General features: G+C 30.8%; 1 protein-coding gene and 1 long non-coding RNA gene across 5 annotated transcripts in view; one reads left to right on the forward strand and one right to left on the reverse strand.

Annotated features, from left to right (window-relative positions):
- The window catches only part of LOC143067381 (FERM, ARHGEF and pleckstrin domain-containing protein 2-like), a 99,388-nt gene that overhangs the window by 18,954 nt on the left and 56,209 nt on the right, over nt 1–24,225 (forward strand). For 3 of the 4 annotated variants that reach the window (XM_076240605.1, XM_076240608.1, XM_076240606.1), the window contains exons 3-11: nt 3,312–3,416; nt 6,693–6,808; nt 10,600–10,697; nt 14,352–14,478; nt 15,611–15,698; nt 16,167–16,322; nt 17,586–17,600; nt 20,525–20,685; nt 21,537–21,611. In XM_076240605.1, coding sequence (XP_076096720.1) covers nt 3,312–3,416; nt 6,693–6,808; nt 10,600–10,697; nt 14,352–14,478; nt 15,611–15,698; nt 16,167–16,322; nt 17,586–17,600; nt 20,525–20,685; nt 21,537–21,611 — 941 coding nt within the window. The remainder of the gene's footprint in view (nt 1–3,311; nt 3,417–6,692; nt 6,809–10,599; nt 10,698–14,351; nt 14,479–15,610; nt 15,699–16,166; nt 16,323–17,585; nt 17,601–20,524; nt 20,686–21,536; nt 21,612–24,225) is intronic. The other variant, XM_076240607.1, reaches the window with a different exon arrangement.
- LOC143067383 (uncharacterized) lies at nt 47–7,815 on the reverse strand. The gene is made up of 3 exons (XR_012975938.1): nt 7,660–7,815; nt 2,909–3,000; nt 47–1,707 (listed from the first exon to the last, which is right to left on the reverse strand). It is a non-coding gene; the product is annotated as an uncharacterized LOC143067383 (long non-coding RNA).

Genomic DNA, 24,225 nt, shown 5'->3' on the forward strand with positions numbered 1-24,225 from the left:
TTTTACAAATTGTGACTTTGATGGAGAGTTGTCTCATGCTACTCATAGTCATAGGCACTCAAACCACATCTTCTTATACCTATTTATTTCTTCATTTTTCCCATCTTGTGAAATGGAAAAATATATGTTCACAGGATGTAGGACTATTAATGTTTCATAAATGCTAACCAATACATGTTCATTATTAAAAACAAAATCATAAAAAACATTTTCAATAGTTTGGTTTAATTTTATTCTACAGTTTTAATGATTCATAATTGTGTTCATAAAAAATATAAAGTCTTTCCAATGAATAACGTTTAACAGTAAATAATTTAAAAATAATATATTGAGCACACACATTGTAGCTAATTTATGCCTTGTAATTGTTTGTCATAAGGAAGCTTAAATTTATTTGCCAACTTATGAAATATAAGCTGCAGTGCATCATTCTCTCTTTCTCTTTTATGACTAGGAATGGAATACTGCATATATTTAGCTATCTTTCTAATTTTTTCATGCATTGTCTGAATTTGAATAGTTGACACATCTTGTAAGAGATTGTAAATATTGTGACCCTCTTCTAAAACTTTATCCACATCAATTGAAATAGTAAAAGTTGAGTAATCTAGAAACTCTTGAAATGCATATGGATTGTGCCCATCCTCCGTTAAAATGACAGGAATGCATCCACTGATGATAGAATCATAGAAAGATTTTCTTGAAGGGGAATCACCTGGAGGCTGTAGGCAAAATACTGAATGCTGCATCCATGAAAATAAAGATTTACTAATACTGTAATCACACTCTTTTGTATAAAACAGTACCATGGTGTTTGTACGGTTTACATGGCACATTTTGAATCTGCTGTATGGTAACTTTGTTTTAATGTCGAATTGGTTCATAATTTTTAATCTTTGATGACTTGATGGATGTTCACCAGCAGGGAGAAGAATAAAAACGTCTCTATCATGAATTGGCACTGTGGACAAATCTTTTTCTTTTGATTGTTGAAAATGGCCATATGATGGGTATGGTGCTACTATTATTGAGTTTTTATGCATTATTGAATATGGCCATACAGTATTAAGTCCGTATGACATTTTTTGCTTTTCAATGGTTATATATGTTATTTTATTTGTAAAAGACTGAAACAAATACGGGCAATTACTGCTTTCCATTTCTTTTTCTATTTTTGAAGCTGTTGAAAAATGAGGCTTCCCAGTTGAAAAATATGAACTGTTTGTCAGAAAATCTTTCAATGTCTGTACCATTTTTGATGCTTTATCATTCTGACAAATGCACAATAATCCTATATATGCAGGAACATAAAACATGTCAGCTTTCTCTGGATTTCTTGTTCTTAAAGGATTTCTTTTAAGTTTTTCGTGAATAATTGGTTCCAAATTAAATTGATTTGTACCACATATACTAATAGATCCATCTGTAAAACGGTTTGATACTATTTCTCTTCCCATTCCATACAAGGAAAAATTAAAACAGTTTCTATCTAGATAATTATGACAATATTCAAGAATGTCTTTGTTTAAACTTCTTGGCAGTTCATATATATAAAATCTAAAAGGGTAAGCTGAAGTGTTTGTAGGAACTGTTGATTCATAAGATGTAGAAGCACTGGTGTGTTGGACAGAATGCTTGGTGAATTTCTGGTCTATTTCATTATTCAAATTCTGCTTTTGTTTGTAAAATTCAACTTCAGAGAAAAGACTAAAAAAAGAAAATATTTATATTAATTATAAAAATAAGTATAAAATATATACAGACTGTAGTAACAGTTACATTGTAGGTTTTTGTGACCTCGTCAAATCATTATGTCCTAATATAAAACAAGAATGTGTCCTCAGTACACGAATGCCCCACTCACACTATCATTTTCCATGTTCAGTGGACCGTGAAATTGGGGTAAAAACTCTAATTTGGCATTAAAATTAGAAAGATCATATCATAGGGAACATGTGTACTAAGTTTGAAGTCGATTGGACTTCAACTTCATCAAAAACTACCTTGACCAAAAACTTTAACCTGAAGCGGGACAGACGGACGAACGGACGGACGGACGAACGGACGAACGAACGGACGCACAGACCAGAAAACATAATGCCCCTTTACTATCGTAGGTGGGGCATAAAAAACGGTTATAACATGGCAGTATAAAAACTGCATTGTTGAAACGAACTACATATTGTGTATTTTTGCTTCTCAACCAAACACTCAGCATTTAACTGTGAAGAGCAAACTATGGTAGGGTCAGAGTTATACCTTTCAGTGTTTGCTGTGTTTGTAGTTTCTATGTTTGGTTTTCTGTCTTGTGCTTTTAAGTCTTCAGCTGTTTGTTTTGGCACTTTTCTTTTCTACTTGGTGATTTTTGTTAGTCCCCAACTGAGGAAGTCGAAGGGGAAGTTGCACTCTGTCCGTATGTCCATGCAGCTGGTATATTTGGTGTATTGTTTTATCATGACAAGTTACAGACTTAAGGTCCCTTGACTTCGAAAATTCACTCAAATAATCAGTTTTCCACACTTTTTTTCGTCATGCTTGAAGATATTGATTTGATCATTGATACATAGTTTTATCATGACAAGTAACAGGTCAAGTTAGAATTTTTTTCTGGTGTGAGGATTGTTGGTTTGCTGTCTTCATATAAATGGTTGTTTGTGTCATTGGTTTACTCTTACCCATTTGTACCTTTGTCTTCTTCTTTTTTTTTTTAATTCAAATTGAGTTCAGTTATAAAGTAAGATGAAAGCCTTTGAATTATCCATTAATCATATATGAATATACTATTTAATGTTAGTAAAAACACATAAATATTGAAATCTGAATTTTTCATATCAAATGAATATACACCCCATTAATGAAGATACATTGTTTTGGAAAGTAAGTTATATTGTCTGTACTGGTACCTTACTATAGAAATGGTGTTGACTATCACCAAGAATACTAGAAGAGGAATTAATACTTTAGCTAGTTTCTTTTTCTTTTTCATCTGTGTGATCATCTCTGTAAAATTAAAAAAAGAATTGATATACCTGTAAAGTTATAAACATCTTATGGAAGATAATCTTCCCATGTCTACTGTGCTCGCTCTTCAAATGTAGATTTTTTCTGAACATATTTAAACACTTTAATGTTTAGTCAAAATTTTCAAAGTAACTGGAAATGTGTAGCAAAGACCTTATTGTTCTTGAACTCCTTGAACTTTCTAACCTGTGTTGGATCATAAAAGCGGTGGCAAAATTTCTTTTCATATTGAAAACTAGATGTATTGATGGATTTTTCACAAATAAAATATTTTTATTTTTGTTTTACAGATCAAGGGATTAGGAAATGTATTATGGGAAGCTGTGGTACGGTATTTACAACTGGTTGAATCTGACTATTTCGATCTACAGTATGATGATACACATGGTGTTAGGGTAGGTATCATTTCTCATATTATGAAGAAATACAAAAATATTAAGGAAATCTCAGCAGCTTTATAGAGGGAACCTTAGACTTTCCTTTAGCAAACATTGTAAGATTAGAAAATGAGAGTTAGTTTGGTTTTAGATATTTTTTTGTTTCTCACAAAAAAATAATCTTTCTTTACGACTTGATTAAATAAAAACTACAACTCATAGAATAATATTGCTGGCAAGTATATACTCAATGGAATATTTAATTAAAATTTGATCACTTTGACCTACATTTTAATTTTAAACTTTTAGCATTAGCTATGGGCTTCGACTAGTAATGACCTATTGTAGCATATTGATTATTTTTATTCTCCAAATTTGCTGTAGTGTAAGATATTAAGATGATTCTAGTGGGAAAAAGAATAATTAAGTGTTATCATAAAATAAAACATATTGGATTAGTACTACACATAAAAGAAAGCAATAAATGGCAGGATACAAAAGGCAAAATAAGTAAATGAATTGATATTTTCTTTGGATGCCAAAACTTGGAGCTGATCGTTGAAGAATAGGCATGAAAAGATTTTTTGCTAAATGGGAAGAAAAATTTCTGAACTTACTTAAAGTTGCCACTTTACTGAAAATTAAGGAGGGAAATTGAACAATCGATGTCAAATCAACTAAAACAATGATCGTTCATATTTTATATTCAAAATATAATAAGTATTATATTCCAACAATAGTTACATTTCATTGGGAAAATTATGCTTTGGTCACCATTAGTCCCATTTCTGTAGGAGGAGTGAATCAAAAAGTTTTCGTAGAGGCCTGCATTTCAGAATTCTCTCTCTCTTGATTTATTTATTAAATACTAGTCAGGTATTGATTATATTCAGCGTCTGATATCTCAAACTATCAGACCTACAAGAGGTTGTCTATGTTGACTTTCATATTTCTTTGTTATTATGCTAACCCAAGGAAATTAAATTTGATGAAACATACAACTATGATTAAATGCAGACAATAAAATCACGGATACATGAAATTTTGAGGAATCTTTTTGCAGTATTGTCCAGAAGTTCAGACGAAAATTCTTGATTGGTGTTCTCATTTTAGATTAGCGAGATATAGTTACGTCTAATTTTATTAAAATACAGTAAAAGCAATTGATTTGTGTCTTCAGAGAATGAATATCTAACCGTCTGATCTCATAAGTTCATAGAATATTGAACATTTATAATTATAATCAAGACAAAGACCACTTTTTGAGCTCTTTAACTTTTTAATTTTTTTTTATCTATCAATATTTATCCTAGACAAGACACTACTAGTCTGTCAGATGTCACTAATATTGTAAAAAAAAATGCCTCTACATTTCTTGTATTTATGTTACAAATGCAAGACCTGTCAAAATTAGGTTATATCCAGATGATCCAATCAATAGTTAGTAATGAGCAACAGCCATACTCTAAAAGATATTTATCTACAATATTTCTTTTACTAAGAGTGATAGATAGATCATTGCTCAAATATCCAATTTAAACAAAGAGAGTACCGGTATTGGGTAAAGTTTCACCAGCATTCTGTGATTTCACATTTATATATACCAATACAGCTTTTTATTAAAGCAATCACTCTCATTCAGTAATTGAATACAGGGAATAGCTCCATATAAAAGTTAGCATTAGAACATCTTTATTGTCCATTAAATCTGTAATGAATATAAAGACCCTGGCTATTGCTTGCTAACAGTTCCAATCATTGACGTTGACAGCACTTGGGGCTTTACAATTGATATATTGTATTTCTAAGCAAAACAGAAAAAAATACAAACACTTCTGATCATATTAAGATTGATACGTAAGATAGATATTAATTGTTCATGGGTACCAGTTTTTGATTTCTTGAGTAAAGGAAGCCAACAAACTTAAGTGTGCTTCGAAATATAAAATTAGGTGCCTTTGAAAAAAGAATATGACTGAAAAATACTAAGGACATATATATATTATGGTTATTCCTGTAAATTTTCAAAAAAGATTTATTTTGAGAATTGAGTTCTGTTAATACAATATTTTTTATGACAGGATTTTCATTGATAAATATTTCATTATTTTTGGGGTAACCATAAAGCTTGCATGACATGCAATGAAAACTCTATGGTACTGAATTTGTATCTAAACTTCCAAGATTTATCACTACTAGTTCAAACAAAAGAGTGCAGTGAAGTGATCATTCTAGTCAATGTCAAGCAGCTTATTAATGATACTTAGTTATTCAAGTGCATTTGGACTACCATAGTGACAGTTGAGAGAAATTTTCTTCACTGAAAATTGCATGAGTAATTCATGGTGTATGAATTTGTTATAAGAATAGACTGAACCATGAACAAAGGAAGATAACTTCTACACAAATCAATAATTTCTTATTACAATTACAATTATATGTTTTATCTTAAACAAAATTGCAAAATGCAATCAATCTTTACCCTTCAGTGCTCACAAGCACTTTGATTAGTTGATCGAGGGCTTCAAATATGAATATTTGAAAAGAAATTTTAGAAAGAAAAAAAAACTAAATGTTTATATGAACATTTTGATTTTGCATATTGTAATTCTAGGTAGTAAAAAAAAGAAAAAAAAAAAAGAAGCTATTTATAATTTGTTGTTAACAAATAACTATATAAAAAATAAAAGAACAAATTCGAGGTTCTATATTTTGATCCATGTAATCTAGTTACCATATATGACTTAAGTATTTAAGAATATGTACAGCAAAATATTGTTGCTATATGATCTTGATATAGATAAATGTATGTCATATATTTGAGTCAGATTGATTTTTCCACACATTTATAGGTTATTAGATAGCTTCTCACTTTTTTATAGGTTATTAGATAGCTTCTCACTTTTTTATAGGTTATTAGATAGCTTCTCACTTTTTGTGACTTACTTATGTCAATCCTATATGCTGTAATATTGTTACTATAAATAGATTTTGTTTTATATCATTTATTGATTTTGGCGGCATTTTTGAAGGATGAATTAGTAATATTAGACAAAAATTATGTTTACATTGTAAACCTAAAAATCATATTTTGCTTGGACTTTTTTGAAAATCAAATGCTGTAACATTTATCTGTTAAATAAATCCCTCTGCAACTATTTTTGACTGTCATGCTTTTGAATATTTAAAAGGTCATACTGGTGAGACAAATAAAATCTGTGGCTTTATACTTTAAAATGCATATATATGCTTTCAAAATAATTGCTTAAGAAGTTTTATTCTTTTCTTTTTCAGTGTTGGTTAGACCATGAGAAGGGTCTATTAAAGCAGCTCCCCTCGCCAGATAGTCCTCTTGACTTCTGTGTAAAGTTCTACACACCAGATCCCGGCTTACTTGATGAATTCACTAGGTTTGTTAACTGTTTAAATAATCCAAATGTTTATAGTTTATTGATAAATTACTAGTTATAAGTAGTATGTCAATTTTTTTTGGTCATTTGGTCTCTGGGGGAGAGTTGTCTCATTGGAAATCGTACCACAGCTTCTTTTTGTATAGTAACTCTGTAAGAGTATATTTTATTTTATAACACTACCACCCACCCCAAGGTATTACTAGTGCTGAAATGGCTGTGGTTAAAGAAGTGGATAACACAAATGTGCTATGCTCAGCAGTGTTGCAGGAGTGAATGACAGCAAAGCACAATGTGGTTTCTGGCTTTGGACAGGATAAATAAAGTGCAGTGATATTTCTTAGTTTACAAGCTCAGACTGTCTATCCCTCTTAATTTGAAGTAGGAATTTGACAAACACTAAAAAAAAAATATAAAAAAAAAAACCCAAAATGGGCTCAAATTAATAAAATTCAACACATCTGGTTGAAATTCTTCCACATAAGTAGGTAAATAAATAGATAAGTCCTTTAATTTTACAGAGAAACAGATTTTTTAAAAAACAAAGAAGCATTTTGCAAAAAAAAAATTCTGTGCATTTTGTAGTACTTTAAATTTAGAACTTTTGTCATGCTTGAATTTTTAATCAAACTTAATTCATAAAAACATTAAATTAAAAAGACAAAGAAGTACGTTCCATAATGCAATTGGAATAAGCTGAAATTTCTCTAGTTTTGATTTGAAGAAAAATTTGGAAACTAGTAATTGATTAATATAAACAGGGGCTGCCATGTAGTAGAATTTTATAGCAGTCAACAGAAATGTTGCATGCACATTTAATTTTGTTTAACAATTCAAAAAAATTTCCTTACCTGATTAATAAAATATATAAAGATGTCAAAGTAAACTTGCTTCTACATTTGTGAAATAAATATCTGATCTAACTGTACATAATGTTCTTTTTATTTCATTTATTTAACAGCAGCTGTGGTATAATTTATTACAGCCTCTACTTAACATTTTCCCTAAAATACCAGGTTATCCTCTTGCTTGTAAAAGTGCATGTTTATCAAGATGACCTCTACAGATTTAAAGGTCATGACAGTTTCATGATGTTCTTGTCACAAGTTGTCTGGATTACCTTTAAAATACAATGAATATGGATAAACCCTTGACAAGCTTGTAAAGGTTTCTTATAAAGACATAAATAATTCAGCTTTTCTGGTGACAAGCTACATCAGAATTTGTCTAAAGAGAAACTGGATGAACAGAAAATAGGGAGAAAAAGTCTATTTTGAATAACTTTGTTTTGTTGTCTTCCTTATATCCATTTAATGTTGTCTGACCTTGACCTTGACCTTTCATGGTTCAATTGGCAATTTTTTGGGTCAATTTCTAAGATACAACAAGCAAAAGTTTACCTATATATGGTGAATGGAATTATTGTATGGTGTCCAGGTTTGTTTGGTACAGTTTATCTGATCTTAATCTAATTTCCATGGTTCATTGGACAGTGTATACTTTTTTGTGGTTATGCCTATTTCTACGATATAATAAGCAAAAGTTATCTGAGGTATGGAATGATGTGTCCTTTGACTGCCTATTTGACCTTGACCTCATTTACATAGATCATTGATTTTATGATACTTGTATTACCCCTTATTTTAAAGACTTTACACATAGATTCATTCATTAAGTTATCAATAAAGCAAGCAAGACATTTCAGTGTCTACAAACTTGTTAGTTTTATGTTAATCATTGAATTTTTCTGAAAGCCATAAAGAGTTATATATATGGGACATTATGACTTTTGTATATTGTTTATTGATAAAGACATACAATTTATTGATATAAAAACATAAGGTCTGGATTATAAAAACGGCTACAGTAAGTTGGTTGTTACTGTTACATGAACAATAACTTTGTTTGTACATAATAGAAAAATATATGAAAGAGACTGATTAAAAGTACTTACAGTAAACATGCATTTACTGAATAGATATTTATTGTGTTATGCCCTTGGTGTAATCTTCTTATTTTATTACAAAATATGATTAAATACAACATTTGCAAACATAAGTAATCCCAAAAGTTTTATGACCTAAGTTATTGGAATATATATGAATATACATACAGGAGAAAAACATGTGAGAAATTGTAGCCGGCATTTTACCACACAAGGTTCTAATCCACGTTGTATGTAAATACAAATTGTTAATGTGAAACAAATTGAATTCACAGCTCTGTAGCCAACCATTCTAATCAATGGCAACCAATTTGCATTTATGTTTCTTTATAAGGGGCTTCCGTAGGAGGATTTTCTGTATGTTCTGATTGATATAGATTGCTTTCTTTTAGTTTTCAAGAGCAACATTTTAAGATTAGGATAATTTTAGATAGTACAAATGTTCTTAAAAGATATTATTTCAATGATATTCAATTAATTATTTCTGATAACTTAAATATTTGTTGGTTAGAATCTTAAACATTGAGAGCCTGATGTGTCTTTCATTGATTGATAGTCAAATTTACTGCTTCATTATCAATTCGTTGGGATTTAAACATATTTATAGAAGTCTAGATATTTACAAGACCTGATGGTAATGTGAGCAATTGGTTTTAGAATGGCACTTTATTACCACACTCAAGTTTAAAACAGAGTCATAAAATTAGGGTTGGAAATATAGATTACATACAAAAAACAAAAAGAAGATGAGACAACTCTCCACAAGAGACCAAAATGACACAGAAATTAACAACTATAGGTTACTGTATGGCCTTTAACAATGAGCAAAGCCCATACATAACTTGATTAAGTCAAGAATATGAGTCTACAAAAGGTAAAAATATTTGGCAAGATACATGGTCCACTACATAAAATCTATAGGGCTTAGAAAAGAGAATTTGATTGCCAATTACCTAGATCCTGTGCAGATTTGAAGGTCTCCTCCATTAAGTTTGTCAAAACTATGCAAAACTTAAAAGACTATAAAAAGGTAGGAGAACAGCCTGTTGTTACTAAAAAAGGTGCAGGGAATATGACCAGTGGATACTAGACTTTTTGTTGAAATTGCTTTTCATTATTCTTGTCCTAATAGCATTTTTTTATGGTATGAACCAAGGGAAATGTTAAGAATTTGTAAATGAGATGGCAATCCAACAACACAGAAAAAAAAAGACACATTGAGGTTTACATATAATGTTCCACAATTAGTCTATATACAATATTTACAAACTAATCATTGTACCAGCAAAGTTGGTAAAATTTAGTAGCAATATAGCTTCCACTTCAAATTATTTAAATGATAAAAACATAGGAAGATATACCTATAAACAACTTCTGACAAGGCAAGCACATGAAGATTTGGAGGGGTTTAACTTTTGTTATTCCCCCTTTTATCTTGATCTGTGGAATTAAAAATGTGCATACATGAAGGTCTGACATAAGACAAGAAGCTAACATCATGGTCAAATAAAGATTACAAAAAATGAAAATACTGCATAGAACACTAAAAAATGAAACAAAAATCAGTACAGTGTGTAATATGTAGCATGGCTATCCAATGTTATACCACAACATATAAGTCAAATGAATTACAAAAAACTAAATAATTTTTTATAGAAAAGCTGAATGGGATATGTGCACCCTACATAAATGTAGTGTGACTGTTTAATATAACAATAGTGATGTTGGATGTCTTATTAAGAAAAACTCTCAGGTGAAGTATATATATTAAGAAAGCATCAGACCAGTAAAATATTATTTATTGCTATTTTTTTCTGCATCATTTTAAAGTGTTTTTTTTTTACAGGTACTTATTTGCATTACAAGTAAAGAAAGATTTATCTGTTGGTCGAATGGTTTGTAGCGAGAACACTGCAGCACTTCTAGCCTCCTATATTGTTCAAGGTGAATAAATTCTTACTTCACAGTCAGCCTTAAAAAGGATTTTATGTGAAGGTCTCCAAAATTAAAAAAAAAAAAAAAAAAGAAAGTACATGTTAGATATAACACAAAGTATGAAATGTACAATATGTCAATTTGGTGCAATAAATATGCATAAGTTCAGAGAAAACACGAAGAAAAGGTCAATCTGAAATAATTTGCATTAACAGTACACAAAGCTGTTGTCAAATGACAATTAATAGTTAGATAAACAGCCTGTTACTTCTTCTTGCATGCTATCTTAGAGATGGATATATGGGTTATTTATAACAATCATGTTAATGTTATAATTCTCAATTAAAAGTTTAAGCACTGTTTCAAATTGTAATTGCATTCTAGTAATTAAATAAGACTGAAAGATGTTACCATTTACTTCTTGATAAAAATAAGGTGTTTGTATAATTACTGCCAATATATTTGCAGTAGAACAAATTAAATGATATAAACTTGGACCAACTTAATTTCCAAGTTACAGAATTTTTAAAGTTTTTTTTATGGGATTTCAGTTTGGCATCTCAGCCAACTCCTGCTTGCCAGTATCATTTTTGGAAGGATTAGAACTTGTTCTAAATCTTTACTAAGGCACTGGCCTCCCTAATAACACGACAGGTTAGCTACTGTTACTAAATGTATTCACACTGAAATATAGTTCCCTATTGTTCTCATGTCTGTGCATATAATACACATATAAACTGGAAAAATATGTGTATCATTGGAGCAGTTCATTCAAGAATGTATGTCACCAACTGTAAATGAAATGATCAATCAAAGTTTTATTTCCATGTTTAAAGGGAACAATATACCATTAGTTCTGAAGCTTGTTGTTGTTGAATAGTATTTCTCTCTTCCAGTGTAACTCAATTATAAAAGATCCCAAAAAATTGTAAAACATCTAATAATTTCAAATGTTTGAAAGTAAATGACATGCAATATGATGTTAATCCAAGTAATTGTGTATAAATGTCAAGAGATCAGGAGATTTATAAACAATATTTGGTTACTTTTAGCTGAGTTAAGAGATTATATCATAGAAGAATACATAGACCATACATATTTGATGAGTATGCCTCCGTTTATGTACAATATCTTGTTTTTTTAGCTGAGTTAGGAGATTATATCATAGAAGAATACATAGACCATACCTATTTGATGAGTATGCCTTCGTTTATGTACAATATCTTGTTTTTTTAGCTGAGTTGGGAGATTATATCATAGAAGAATACATAGACCATACCTATTTGATGAGTATGCCTTCGTTTATGTACAATATCTTGTTTATTTAGCTGAGTTAGGAGATTATATCATTGAAGAATACATAGACCATACATATTTGATGAGTATGCCTCCGCTTATGTACAATATCTTGTTTATTTAGCTGAGTTAGGAGATTATATCATTGAAGAATACATAGACCATACCTATTTGATGAGTATGCCTTCGTTTATGTACAATATCTTGTTTATTTAGCTGAGTTAGGAGATTATATCATAGAAGAATACATAGACCATACATATTTGATGAGTATGCCTCCGTTTATGTACAATATCTTGTTTTTTTTAGCTGAGTTAGATTATATCATAGAAGAATACATAGACCATACCTATTTGATGAGTATGCCTTCGTTTATGTACAATATCTTGTTTATTTAGCTGAGTTAGGAGATTATATCATAGAAGAATACATAGACCTTACATATTTGATGAGTATGCCTCCGTTTATGTACAATATCTTGTTTTTATGCCCCATTTATGGGCATTATGTTTTCTGGTCTGTGCGTCCGTTCGTCCGTCTGTTCGTTCGTCCGTTCGTTCGTCCGTTCGTCCGTCTGTCCCGCTTCAGGTTAAAGTTTTTGGTCGAGGTAGTTTTTGATGAAGTTGGAGTCTAATCAACTTGAAACTTAGTATACATGTGCCCTATGATATGATCTTTCTAATTTAAATGCCAAATTAGAGTTTTGACCCCAATTTTACGGTTCACTGAACATAGAAAATGATAGTGCAAATTTCAGGTTAAAGTTTTTGGCTTCAGGTTAAAGTTTTTGGTCAAGGTAGTTTTTGATGAAGTTGAAGTCCAATCAACTTGAAACTTAGTATACATGTGCCCTATGATATGATCTTTCTAATTTAAATGCCAAATTAGAGTTTTGACCCCAATTTTACGGTTCACTGAACATAGAAAATGATAGTGCAAATTTCAGGTTAAAGTTTTTGGCTTCAGGTTAAAGTTTTTGGTCAAGGTAGTTTTTGATGAAGTTGAAGTCCAATCAACTTGAAACTTAGTATACATGTGCCCTATGATATGATCTTTCTAATTTAAATGCCAAATTAGAGTTTTGACCCCAATTTTACGGTTCACTGAACATAGAAAATGATAGTGCAAATTTCAGGTTAAAGTTTTTGGCTTCAGGTTAAAGTTTTTGGTCAAGGTAGTTTTTGATGAAGTTGAAGTCCAATCAACTTGAAACTTAGTATACATGTGCCCTATGATATGATCTTTCTAATTTAAATGCCAAATTAGAGTTTTGACCCCAATTTTACGGTTCACTGAACATAGAAAATGATAGTGCAAATTTCAGGTTAAAGTTTTTGGTCAAGGTAGTTTTTGATAAAGTAGAAGTCCAATCAACTTGAAACTTAGTACATTGTATACATGTTCCCTTTGATAAGATCATTCTAATTTTAATGCCAAATTAGAGAATTTATTCCAATTTCACAGTCCTTTAAACATAGAAAATGATAGTGTGAGTGGGGCATCCGTGTACTGTGGACACATTCTTGTTTTTAGCTGAGTTAGGAGATTATATCATAGAAGAATACATAGACCATACCTATTTGATGAGTATGCCTTCGTTTATGTACAATATCTTATTTTTTTTAGCTGAGTTAGGAGATTATATCATAGAAGAATACATAGACCATACCTATTTGATGAGTATGCCTCCGTTTATGTACAATATCTTATTTTTTTTAGCTGAGTTAGGAGATTATATCATAGAAGAATACATAGACCATACCTATTTGATGAGTATGCCTCCGTTTATGTACAATATCTTGTTTTTTTTAGCTGAGTTAGGAGATTATATCATAGAAGAATACATAGACCATACCTATTTGATGAGTATGCCTCCGTTTATGTACAATATCTTGTTTATTTAGCTGAGTTAGGAGATTATATCATAGAAGAATACATAGACCATACCTATTTGATGAGTATGCCTTCGTTTATGTACAATATCTTGTTTTTTTTAGCTGAGTTAGGAGATTATATCATAGAAGAATACATAGACCATACATATTTGATGAGTATACCTTCGTTTATGTACAATATCTTGTTTATTTAGCTGAGTTAGGAGATTATATCATTGAAGAATACATAGACTATACCTATTTGATGAGTATGCCTCCGTTTATGTACAATATCTTGTTTTTTTTTAGCTGAGTTAGGAGATTATATCATTGAAGAATACATTGACCATACCTATTTGATGAGTATGCGTCCGTTTATGTACAATATCTTGTTTATTTAGCTGAGTTAGGAGATTATATCATTGAAGAATACATTGACCATACATATTTGATGAGTATGCCTTCGTTTATGTACAATATCTTGTTTTTTTAGCTGAGTTAGGAGATTATATCATTGAAGAATACATTGACCATACATATTTGATGAGTATGCCTCAATTTATCCCAAGGCAGTCTGAAGATCTACTGAAGAAAGTTATGGAATATCATAAACAACACATGTAAGTTTCAATACACATGTGTAATACAAATCATACATAAAAACATAACAGTAATCACCCATAATACAGGAAAGCACAAAAAACTGCATCAACCACCAATTCCTCCAAAATATAACTGATTTACAAATATTTTATTATGCCCCTGCTGTAGCAGAGGGGGCATTAAGTTTTACCCTTGTCTGTCTGTATGTATGTACTCGCATCCCAAAGTTGGGAAGTTAATACAACTTAAATTTACCTCAACCAAACATTTTGAAAGTTATACACAATGCTTATTACCACAAAACACAGACCAAATTTGAACTTTGATGGCGTCATTTAAACAGTTTTAGAGTTATGCCCATTTACAAATCGTAAAATTGCTTAATTGTTTGTTTCATATCTGTAACTTTAGTTTGCCTCAACCAAATGTTATAAAACGTATACACAATGTTTATTACCACGAAATACAGGTGAATTTTGGTGGTGTCACTTGAGCAGTTCTTAAGTTATGCCCCTTTATAACAGATGGAAAAATTGCTGAATTTTATAAAAATGTGATTCGGAATAAATCTGAAGGTAGACTGAAGATTCATTAATAAATCTGATGCTTACAAAATATTTCACTTATTTACTTTTAATTGAATGTTCATGGCAAAAGACCTATTGTAATGAGTTTGTTGTGAGTCTTTCTGCCCCAAATTGTGTAAGGTTTCTAACTTCCTAATCCAGTGAAGTTAGGTAATGTAGCTTGGCATGATTTTTTACAACTTTTAGAAGAAAACCATACAAATAAAAGCCACAATTAAAAACTTAGTCACTCCTGTGTATAATTACAAAAAATATTCTGCTATCTAACATTCAAACCCATGGTAATGAAACTAAGCATGATTATTCACCCCTTCTTCAAGGTTTGTAATGTGCAAGGAAGATAACAGGATAGTGAAATTCATGGTCAAAAACTTCGTGCATATGTACTTAAAAATATTTAAGCCATCTTGCTGTTAAAATAAATAAAAATGTTGCTTTCTGTGCTTCTAAGTTGTTTGAATATAATAACACTGATAACTTCTAAGAAGAGTTAAATTAACTCTGAAGCAGAGCCATAAATTAAGATTTGTAAATAACTATGATTCACATTGATATATTTTAGAGGGGAAACACCTGCAGAAGCAGAAGCTAGCCTAGTAGATGTTGCCAGGAAGGTAGAAACATATGGTATCAGACTGAATGCTTCCAAGGTTAGTCACAAACTGGTCTTCAGACCCATTATGTTTATTTAGTGTTATTTTCATTAGTTGTAATGCATAGATACAGAAATAAATGCTGTATCTAGTCAGACATTTACAAGAATAAAATTGAAAATAAGGGGGGAAATCAAAACTACAGCTTCACCAAAAGTTGCAAACATGCAAGAGTTAAAAACATAAAGGTTTTGAAAAGATAATTCAAAAGAGAGGGGAATCATCATCAGAAGGACATGTACATTTTATTTAGAACAAAAATTACTGGCTCTTATAAAATGATGTTACATGTATGAAAAGTTTTCTCATAGTTATAGGTTACTTTCTTTTGACTGTCAGTTCTAGGTAGCTGGTAACTTTTACCTTTATTATCATTTCTTGATTTATTAAAACTGACTATGTTCATTTATTTACCAGGGAAGAAGAATACATATTATTTTTAAAAACAAACATGTTATTTTTCAGGACCATGAAGGTGTAGCTCTTTTCCTTGCTGTAGCGCACATGGGCATTTTAGTGTTCCAGAATAATACTAAAATCAACACATTTTCCTGGGCAAAGATAAGGAAACTAAGCTTTAAAAGGAAGAAATTTCTAATTAAGCTTCATCCAGATACCTATGTAAGTCAATGAAGAATTAAATATCACTGATTTATCCTATGGTCACTTTAATTGGATTATGATGGATTTGAACAAATGCACTTTTGAAAAGTTTTTATCATACGTAGGTGTCAACTTTTCAAGCTTTCAAAGTGGGACCTCTGCTTCAAAGGAATTTGTTATTGAGAAAAATATAGCTTCGAAACTCTCGATGTTTCCAATGATGATTTGTGAAAAATTGAAGTTCAAGAAATTGTTATGGTACAACATTTTAAATGATCCAATGATTCCTAGAATTTATCCCAGAAAACAATATATAAGATTGCTCTATATTATGTAAACAACAATGTTTTAACACAAATTTGACTTTTTATGGTTCACACAACTATTTTAAAAGAGTCAAATAAGTAGAATATTGGAAGACTTTTTTCTCCAAATAAGTTATTTTGATGCCCTAACAGGAAAAATGTCCTCAGAAGGGGATTCAGAAAATATCTCAGAAGATTCCCTCTGAAACTTGTAAAGTTGACACCTTGGTGTACTGTGTTTTGGTTTGTTTCACATTGAGAGTTGACACCTTGGTGTACTGTGTTTTGGTTTGTTTCACATTGAGAGTTGACACCTTTGGTATACTGTTTATTGCTTTGTTTCACATTGATATGCAGTTTTCATGTGATGTTTTATAATGTATTTACTCAGTCTTGATGGTTTTCACTTATGCACATTTATAAGAAAAAATCACTGCTTGGTTTTCATAACACTAGACCATGTCAATCGAATGAAACCACAGGTCTGTGGAAGTTATTAAACTGATTTTAATTTTCAAAATGTTGAGAAGAATAGCCAGATAAAGATAATTATGAAAAGGGGTTTATGATGTTCAGATATATTTTAATGAAGTTTAATTAATTTTATTCATAGCCAAAATCCTCCTTTCATTGTAAAGTAAAGGGGATCTCATTGGGGGGGGGGGGGGGGGGGCAGGATTTCTGATCCCGGATCCCGCTTACTGTTTTGTCAGATTCCCATGTATGCTTACACTATGAATGTAAGCAATTCTCATAATTTGTAATTTCCCATGTCCTGCTAGACTTCATTTCCCGTTTTCACAGCACAATAATTTGACTTTCACGTGTCACGCTTACAAAAAATCTTAATTCCGCGTCACGCTTAGATCCCAGATGAGACCCACAGTAATGGGGAAAATAAATTTGTTCTTTAAGTGACATGGATTGAAAAAAGATGGAATAGATTTTATTTCAGATATCTGCTTTTTGTTTTCAGCCAGGAAAAGCTAAGGTGAGAAAAGTAAAGATAAGCTTGGCTTTTGTTTTTTGTCAAACCCTCTCTCATTATGTATAACAAAGGGACATGGTTTAGAGATAGCAATTCAGCCAAGCAAATATCATATAATTTGAACAATTCATATATGTTGTATTTTGAAATAATTTTTTTTTATAGAAATTTATATAATTCATAGTGTTATCCCATACATAGATGTATATATTTTATTTATTGGTGGACCAAATTAGAATAATTCAACAGGAATTTAGAACATGCTTTCGTGAAATATAGTAAACATAACACAAAAAAATATACAAAATACTCATAATTAAAAACAAAAATAATCAGTCCACATCTATCACAATATCCAAGAATTAACAATTTCCCAAATACAGTATTTCTATTTTTTAAATAACTTTGTCACACATTTTCAAGACTATTGGACATGCATGATTGTTATAATATTTGTTGTTCAGTGCAGTGATTGACTTTATGTAGTATTGATAGTGCATGTTCAGAATGAGCTCACTTAAAGCATTGTGTTGGCTTTGTCTTATGTTTTGTGTCCTCTTATAAAGTTTCAGAACATTGATATATTATTTATCTCCCTTGAATTAGTCAAATTACTTTAAAGCAGTTTACAAGTCCTGTGCTTTTGCATTTTAGCTTCAGTATGTGTCTGTTTTGATGTCGCTTTTTTATTGAAGGTTATCTTAAGTTTGACTATTTTAAGACATTGCTTATTTCAGAAATCTTGTTCTCTGTAAAACTAAAATAACTGGGATCAAAGCTTAACTTGATTGAGTTAGTTTTGTTTTTCATCATATATAACCTTGAGAGGTCATGCCGGTGTTATGTTGTTAAAGAAATTGCATGTCCCTTGCGATTTTGACTGATATTGAACCGAAGTATTTGGTACAAATACACTGATATTATGGAGTGCAAAATAACATTTCTTATTGCTTGTTACAAATTCATTTCTTCAATGAATACTCATGAAAATACTTTTTAAGAACATAGATGAATAATATGAAAATGTTTTGTCATGAGAAATATATATAAGTAGAAAACCATTTATATCTTTGCACAAATAACAAAAAAATAATGTTACCGATGAATACCTTGAAAAACACATTCCAACAATAGCTGGAATTTACATATCTGTCTGGCAGGTATCATATTACGACCTGTCATTTATTCATCATCCATCATAACTTGCGGTCATCCAATGTTCAATAGGAGCCTTGGTGGCGGAGAGGTCTTCAGTAGTAACTACTGTTATCACTAGCCAGTCAACACTGAGGTTGTGAGTTCGAACTTTGCTGGTGCAGGTGTACTAGACTCCAATCTTGATTGACTAGGATCGTCAGTTTTCCCAAAGAAGGTCATGGTTTTCTCAAGGCTTTATCCACCTGTAAAGACTGGCTGCCAAGAAATAACCCAAAAGTGGTACTTAAAAATTGTGCTAAAACATTTAAAATCAAAATCTGATGTTCAGTACTTCAGTGAACGCAACTTCTGGAAATATTAATTTCAAAGATGCTATTCAAGAGAAAATCAGGATTTTGTTTAGAGTTTTGTCTCTCCTATGATGAAAGTGGGTGGCAAAAATATTCATTTGACCTTGACATCATTTTCATGGATCATTGATAATGATTAATTTATGTGTCCTTGTAATACACCTTCATATTACAGACTTTAACATTAATTCAGTAATAAGTAAAACGGGCGAGACATTTCAGTATGTGCACTCGTATTTTCTTTGGAGATACTAGTACATATGATGTGCTTTTTAAATTATGCAGAAGTATTTTCAGAAGTTACACATTATTCTGTGTTTCATCAATTTAACGGCTGCATAAAGATGTCTTTCTTACTTTTTATGTGCCTGGCCAGTTTGAATCATTCCAGCTTTGCTAGAGTCATTCATGTGTTTGATATTTGGAAATATTTTCTCAATTTTAGATTTCCAGTCAAAACAATTATTTTATAGATAATATTTCCATCAAAATTTGATTATTCTACAAGATAGTTAAGCATCTGTTGCTGTAGCACAAGGCTTCAATATGTATTCTTTGCATTGCACTCAACATTATCCCAGGATTGGTATTTAAAGTATTCATGCAGGTCCGAGACCACAATTGTCGTCCCTTGAATTTTCGTTGTCCACAAATATAGTCCCTAGTGTGGACAGTGTGTTTCTTGCCAATATTTTTTATATCCCTTCCAAATTTATTTCTCTATGTTTTATGCCTCACATAGCAAGTAGGGGGTGAAATGACACTGTAAAAAAATAAGGGTCATGAATTTTAAAGTATAGTAGTGATTTGGTCCAGCTGAAAAAGGTTAAAAATTAGCACTTCGGAAGCTGTCAAAAGATTTCAAGACCCCCTTAATATAGAATTGTCCATATTTTGAGTTAGAGCTGATGAAGTTTTGTATAATTTTGATATAATTTGTCCCAAAAGTGGCACAACACACTAAAATATTGAGAAAGCGCAGGTGGGAATTTTTTAAATTTCATTTATTGTCTAAAAGAAATGCACTACGAAATAATTGTGGTTTTGGACCTGCATAATTCAAATAAAAGACTTTGAAATTTTGGTACTGTTTATATTGTGATATTTCGACATAATCATATGTTTATGCTTCTCAGTTATTTTTCTGGTGATCTCGCTGTAAAATGTGATGAATTACTAGAAAAAACTCCCATTAGAGTTTGGTGAATGTATCACATGATTACCCCTTGCCTTTTGACTGCTGTATTTGTTCCTTTCTTGATTGGTATTTAACACCATTTCCAGCACTGGTGCCTTTTTCATGATGTGCTTTAATTGGTGGAGGAAGCGGAGTGCCCAGAGAGGACCTCCACCCTTTTGTCTTTGGTAGTGAGACAATCCATTAATAACATAATAATATTGTTTTAAATTTTATTATAGGGCTATTATAAAGACACAGTAGAATTTTTCTTTGAAAGTCGAGATGAAAGCAAGAACTTCTGGAAGCAGTGTATAGAGCACCATGCATTTTTTCGCTGTCACATGATCAAGAAAATACCACGAAATAAAACCAAGCTAGTCAGTAGAGGATCCTCTTTTAGGTAACATATCATGTTTTATATGGACTTATTATGCAAATGGAAAATTATACATTATGCATATAGCAGAAATATTGTATTGAGTTCACAGAAAACATTCACTTTATGGAATTTAAGATCATGGTTGTTTTTTGTCTATATTTATTTTTTAGTGTCTTTTTTTTTTGGTTGAAATATTGTAGAAGGGAGTAAGCAAGTAATTTCATTTGATCAGACTGTATGTATAACATATTTCATTTGATCAGACTGTATGTATAACATATTTTATTTGATCAGACTATATGTATAACATATTTCATTTGATCAGACTGTATGTATAACATATTTGATTTGATCAGACTGTATGTATAACATATTTCATTTGATCAGACTATATGTATAACATATTTCATTTGATCAGACTGTATGTATAACATATTTCATTTGATCAGACTATATGTATAACATATTTCATTTGATCAGACTTTATGTATAACATATTTCATTTGATCAGACTATATGTATAACATATTTCATTTGATCAGACTGTATGTATAACATATTTTATTTGATCAGACTATATGTATAACATTTTTCATTTGATCAGACTGTATGTATAACATATTTCCAATACATGTTTTATCTCTGTCAGTGTCACTGAAATTATTTTTAGCATTTACTTAGTACACATTTTAGATGAATATTAAACAAGCAATTCTTAAATAGTGTATATGCAGCTGTCTGGAAGAGTCACCTGACCTTGACATCATTTTCACTTTCAGTGATCTACATAAACTTTTTTACTTAGGTCAGTTCTGATTTACTGTGAGTAATATGGTGAGGCATTTCAATGTATGAATTCTTGTTTATTTTAGGTATAGTGGTAGAACACAGAAACAATTGATGACATATGTCAGAGAAACTTGTGTCAAGAGTCCATCATTTCAAAGGTTGGTTGTTTATTTCAGGTCCTCTTTTCTATAGTGATTAGGATACTATACATATAGGCATGTTTTCTGTAGATATTTCTATGCATGCATTCCTTCAACTTTTTGGGTAAAGTTTTTGTTATATATTCTGTCAAACTTGATACAGTAATACTGATTTCATGTAAAAAAAATTCATATTAGGTAGCATGGTAGTCAGACGCATAAATGACTGCAAATGTTTTAAGTTCAAACTTCAATTAGCCAATTTTTATAAGGCAATACATTTATATGTTGGACCTATGATTCCTTTTATTTTGTAAGAAGAACAACGTTTTTACCAATACAGAATTATATAGATTGATAAAAGTTTTTTAGAAATGATTTGAAAGGGGAGGTAATTCAGATTATTAAAGAACTAAATAAACCATGGTGTTGTTAAAATAACTTCTTATCTAAACTAGCCTTATTTTAGACCATGTTCAGATCAAAAAAACAGTTTTAGTCTCAAATCTATTGTAATAACCAGGTATAAATGGAAAGGAGTTTTTAGAGTGTATTAGATGATTAAAGCATATTTCAGATCATGTATTTTCCCACAAATATTTATTTGTAGAGACTATGATATCTTTTAAGCATGATTTTTACTGAATGCACTATTTTTTTCAACCTTTTGCAAATATTAGGATTAAAAGAAAGTAAGTTTCTAGTTGTTGTGGAAAAGACAAATTTGATAACTCTCTTTAGCATGTTATAGAGTTAAAAATTAATCAGTCTTCTAAAAACTTAATTCTAAAATTGTTTTGAGTTTGCATGATGTGATTGTTATTGCATGTGCTTCTGTTCATAGCTTTCTTTTGTTTAAAGTGCTTGAAGATGGTTCACTTATAATTGTTTTCAGTTATATCTGTACTCCTTAATATAATAAATGATGTTGCTGGAAATAGAAATAATAGTTTAGTTTGATTCCCCCTTTCTATGAAATATGTAATTTCTGTAGTAAAAACTTATTTTGATTCCAAGTGACAAAAATTGATTTTAGTAAATTTGTAAAACCATTCAGGTAAACACATTTAGACAAATTAAAGAAACATACTTCTGTACTTAGAATGCAACAGAAATGTATTTACAATTAAAAACCACTTGTTCAGAGAACAATTGAAGGCCTTTCCACATCAAAGAAATTTTGAAAAGCAGCTAGTTTCTTCAGACTGAGCTTGTAAGTGAACTAAAGGATATCATATGCTACTTCGGGTTAAATAAATGTTACTTTTGGTCTCATATGATAGCTTCTTTCACACTGATTCCAAAAATATATAGTTTCGATATACTTTTGCCTGTAAACCGGGATATAATTGACCACTTCCGGTTTACAAAAAGTCACTTCTAGTCAAGATTTCAAGTGATAAGTCAATGTATTTATATTACAAAATATATGGATTCTGAGTACTTTGATGTGAAAAAAGTGCAAAAATAGCTACTTCTGGTTTTCTCAAGGTCACTTCCGGTTGTCATTTTCAAGGTCATATGTCACCTAACCTTTTGTACCAGGTCATATGACTTTATAATAAATTTAATTGAAGTTATAATCAAATAGCCTTAAATTAAGACATTTCAGGGGCACTACCTCCTAATAGATGCCATTAAATTGTATCAGACCAAATGAAACATATCTTCATTACAATAAAGCAAACATTTTGCACTTGTTCTTTAAGGTATATCTTTAAAAGTGTTGAAGAAAATCTCAAAACAACAAGGAAAAGTCAAAATTTTGAAATTGACCTTGACCTCATTTTCTAAGTTAGGACCTAGGTGCCTCAAATAAAAACATTCCAGGGTTATATGGGTAATAGTTGATGAGTTGAAAACACAGACTGAAAAATTTATTTTGTAAAGGTAGATAACTCCTATAAAATTTCATCGAATCGCTTCGATCCAAATTAGCCAAAAGTTTCTGAGGATGTAACGAACAATTTGTAAAAAGAATCTTGTTACCTTTGCCAAAAAGAAAGATTTGGATATCAGTTCCTAAATTTGAATGAATATCTTGAAAAGAGATTCTTAATTAATTGCAAAATAAAATGAAAATTGTCCAGCAAATAACTATCTGAATGTGATATCATATGTTTTTATAAAAAAAAACGTTTCTGTGGTGTGAACAGTAATAATGTTTGATGTGTATTTCATATAAAAAGCATAATAAAAGGTGGGCAGAACTATTACAGAAGTTGTCCTTCTCTATGTTCTTTAATGGGCCTTTAAACATCATTGTAATGTGTTGCTCTCACAGTCCTTTAAGCATCATTGTAATGTGTTGCTCTCATGGGGCTTTTAGCATCATTGTAATGTGTTGCTCTCATGGGGCTTTTAGCATCATTGTAATGTGTTGCTCTCATGGGGCTTTAAGCATCATTTGTAATGTGTTGCTTTCATGGGACTTTTAGCATCATTGTAATGTGTTGCTCTCATGGGGCTTTAAGCATCATTGTAATGTGTTGCTCTCATGGGGCTTTAAGCATCATTGTAATGTGTTGCTCTCATGGGGCTTTAAGCATCATTGTAATGTGTTGCTCTCACTGGCCTTTAAGCATCATTGTAATGTGTTGCTCTCACAGGCCTTTAAGCATCATTGTAATGT

The sequence above is a fragment of the Mytilus galloprovincialis genome, chromosome 3 (assembly GCF_965363235.1).
Source record: "Mytilus galloprovincialis chromosome 3, xbMytGall1.hap1.1, whole genome shotgun sequence".
Lineage (NCBI taxonomy): Eukaryota > Metazoa > Mollusca > Bivalvia > Mytilida > Mytilidae > Mytilus > Mytilus galloprovincialis.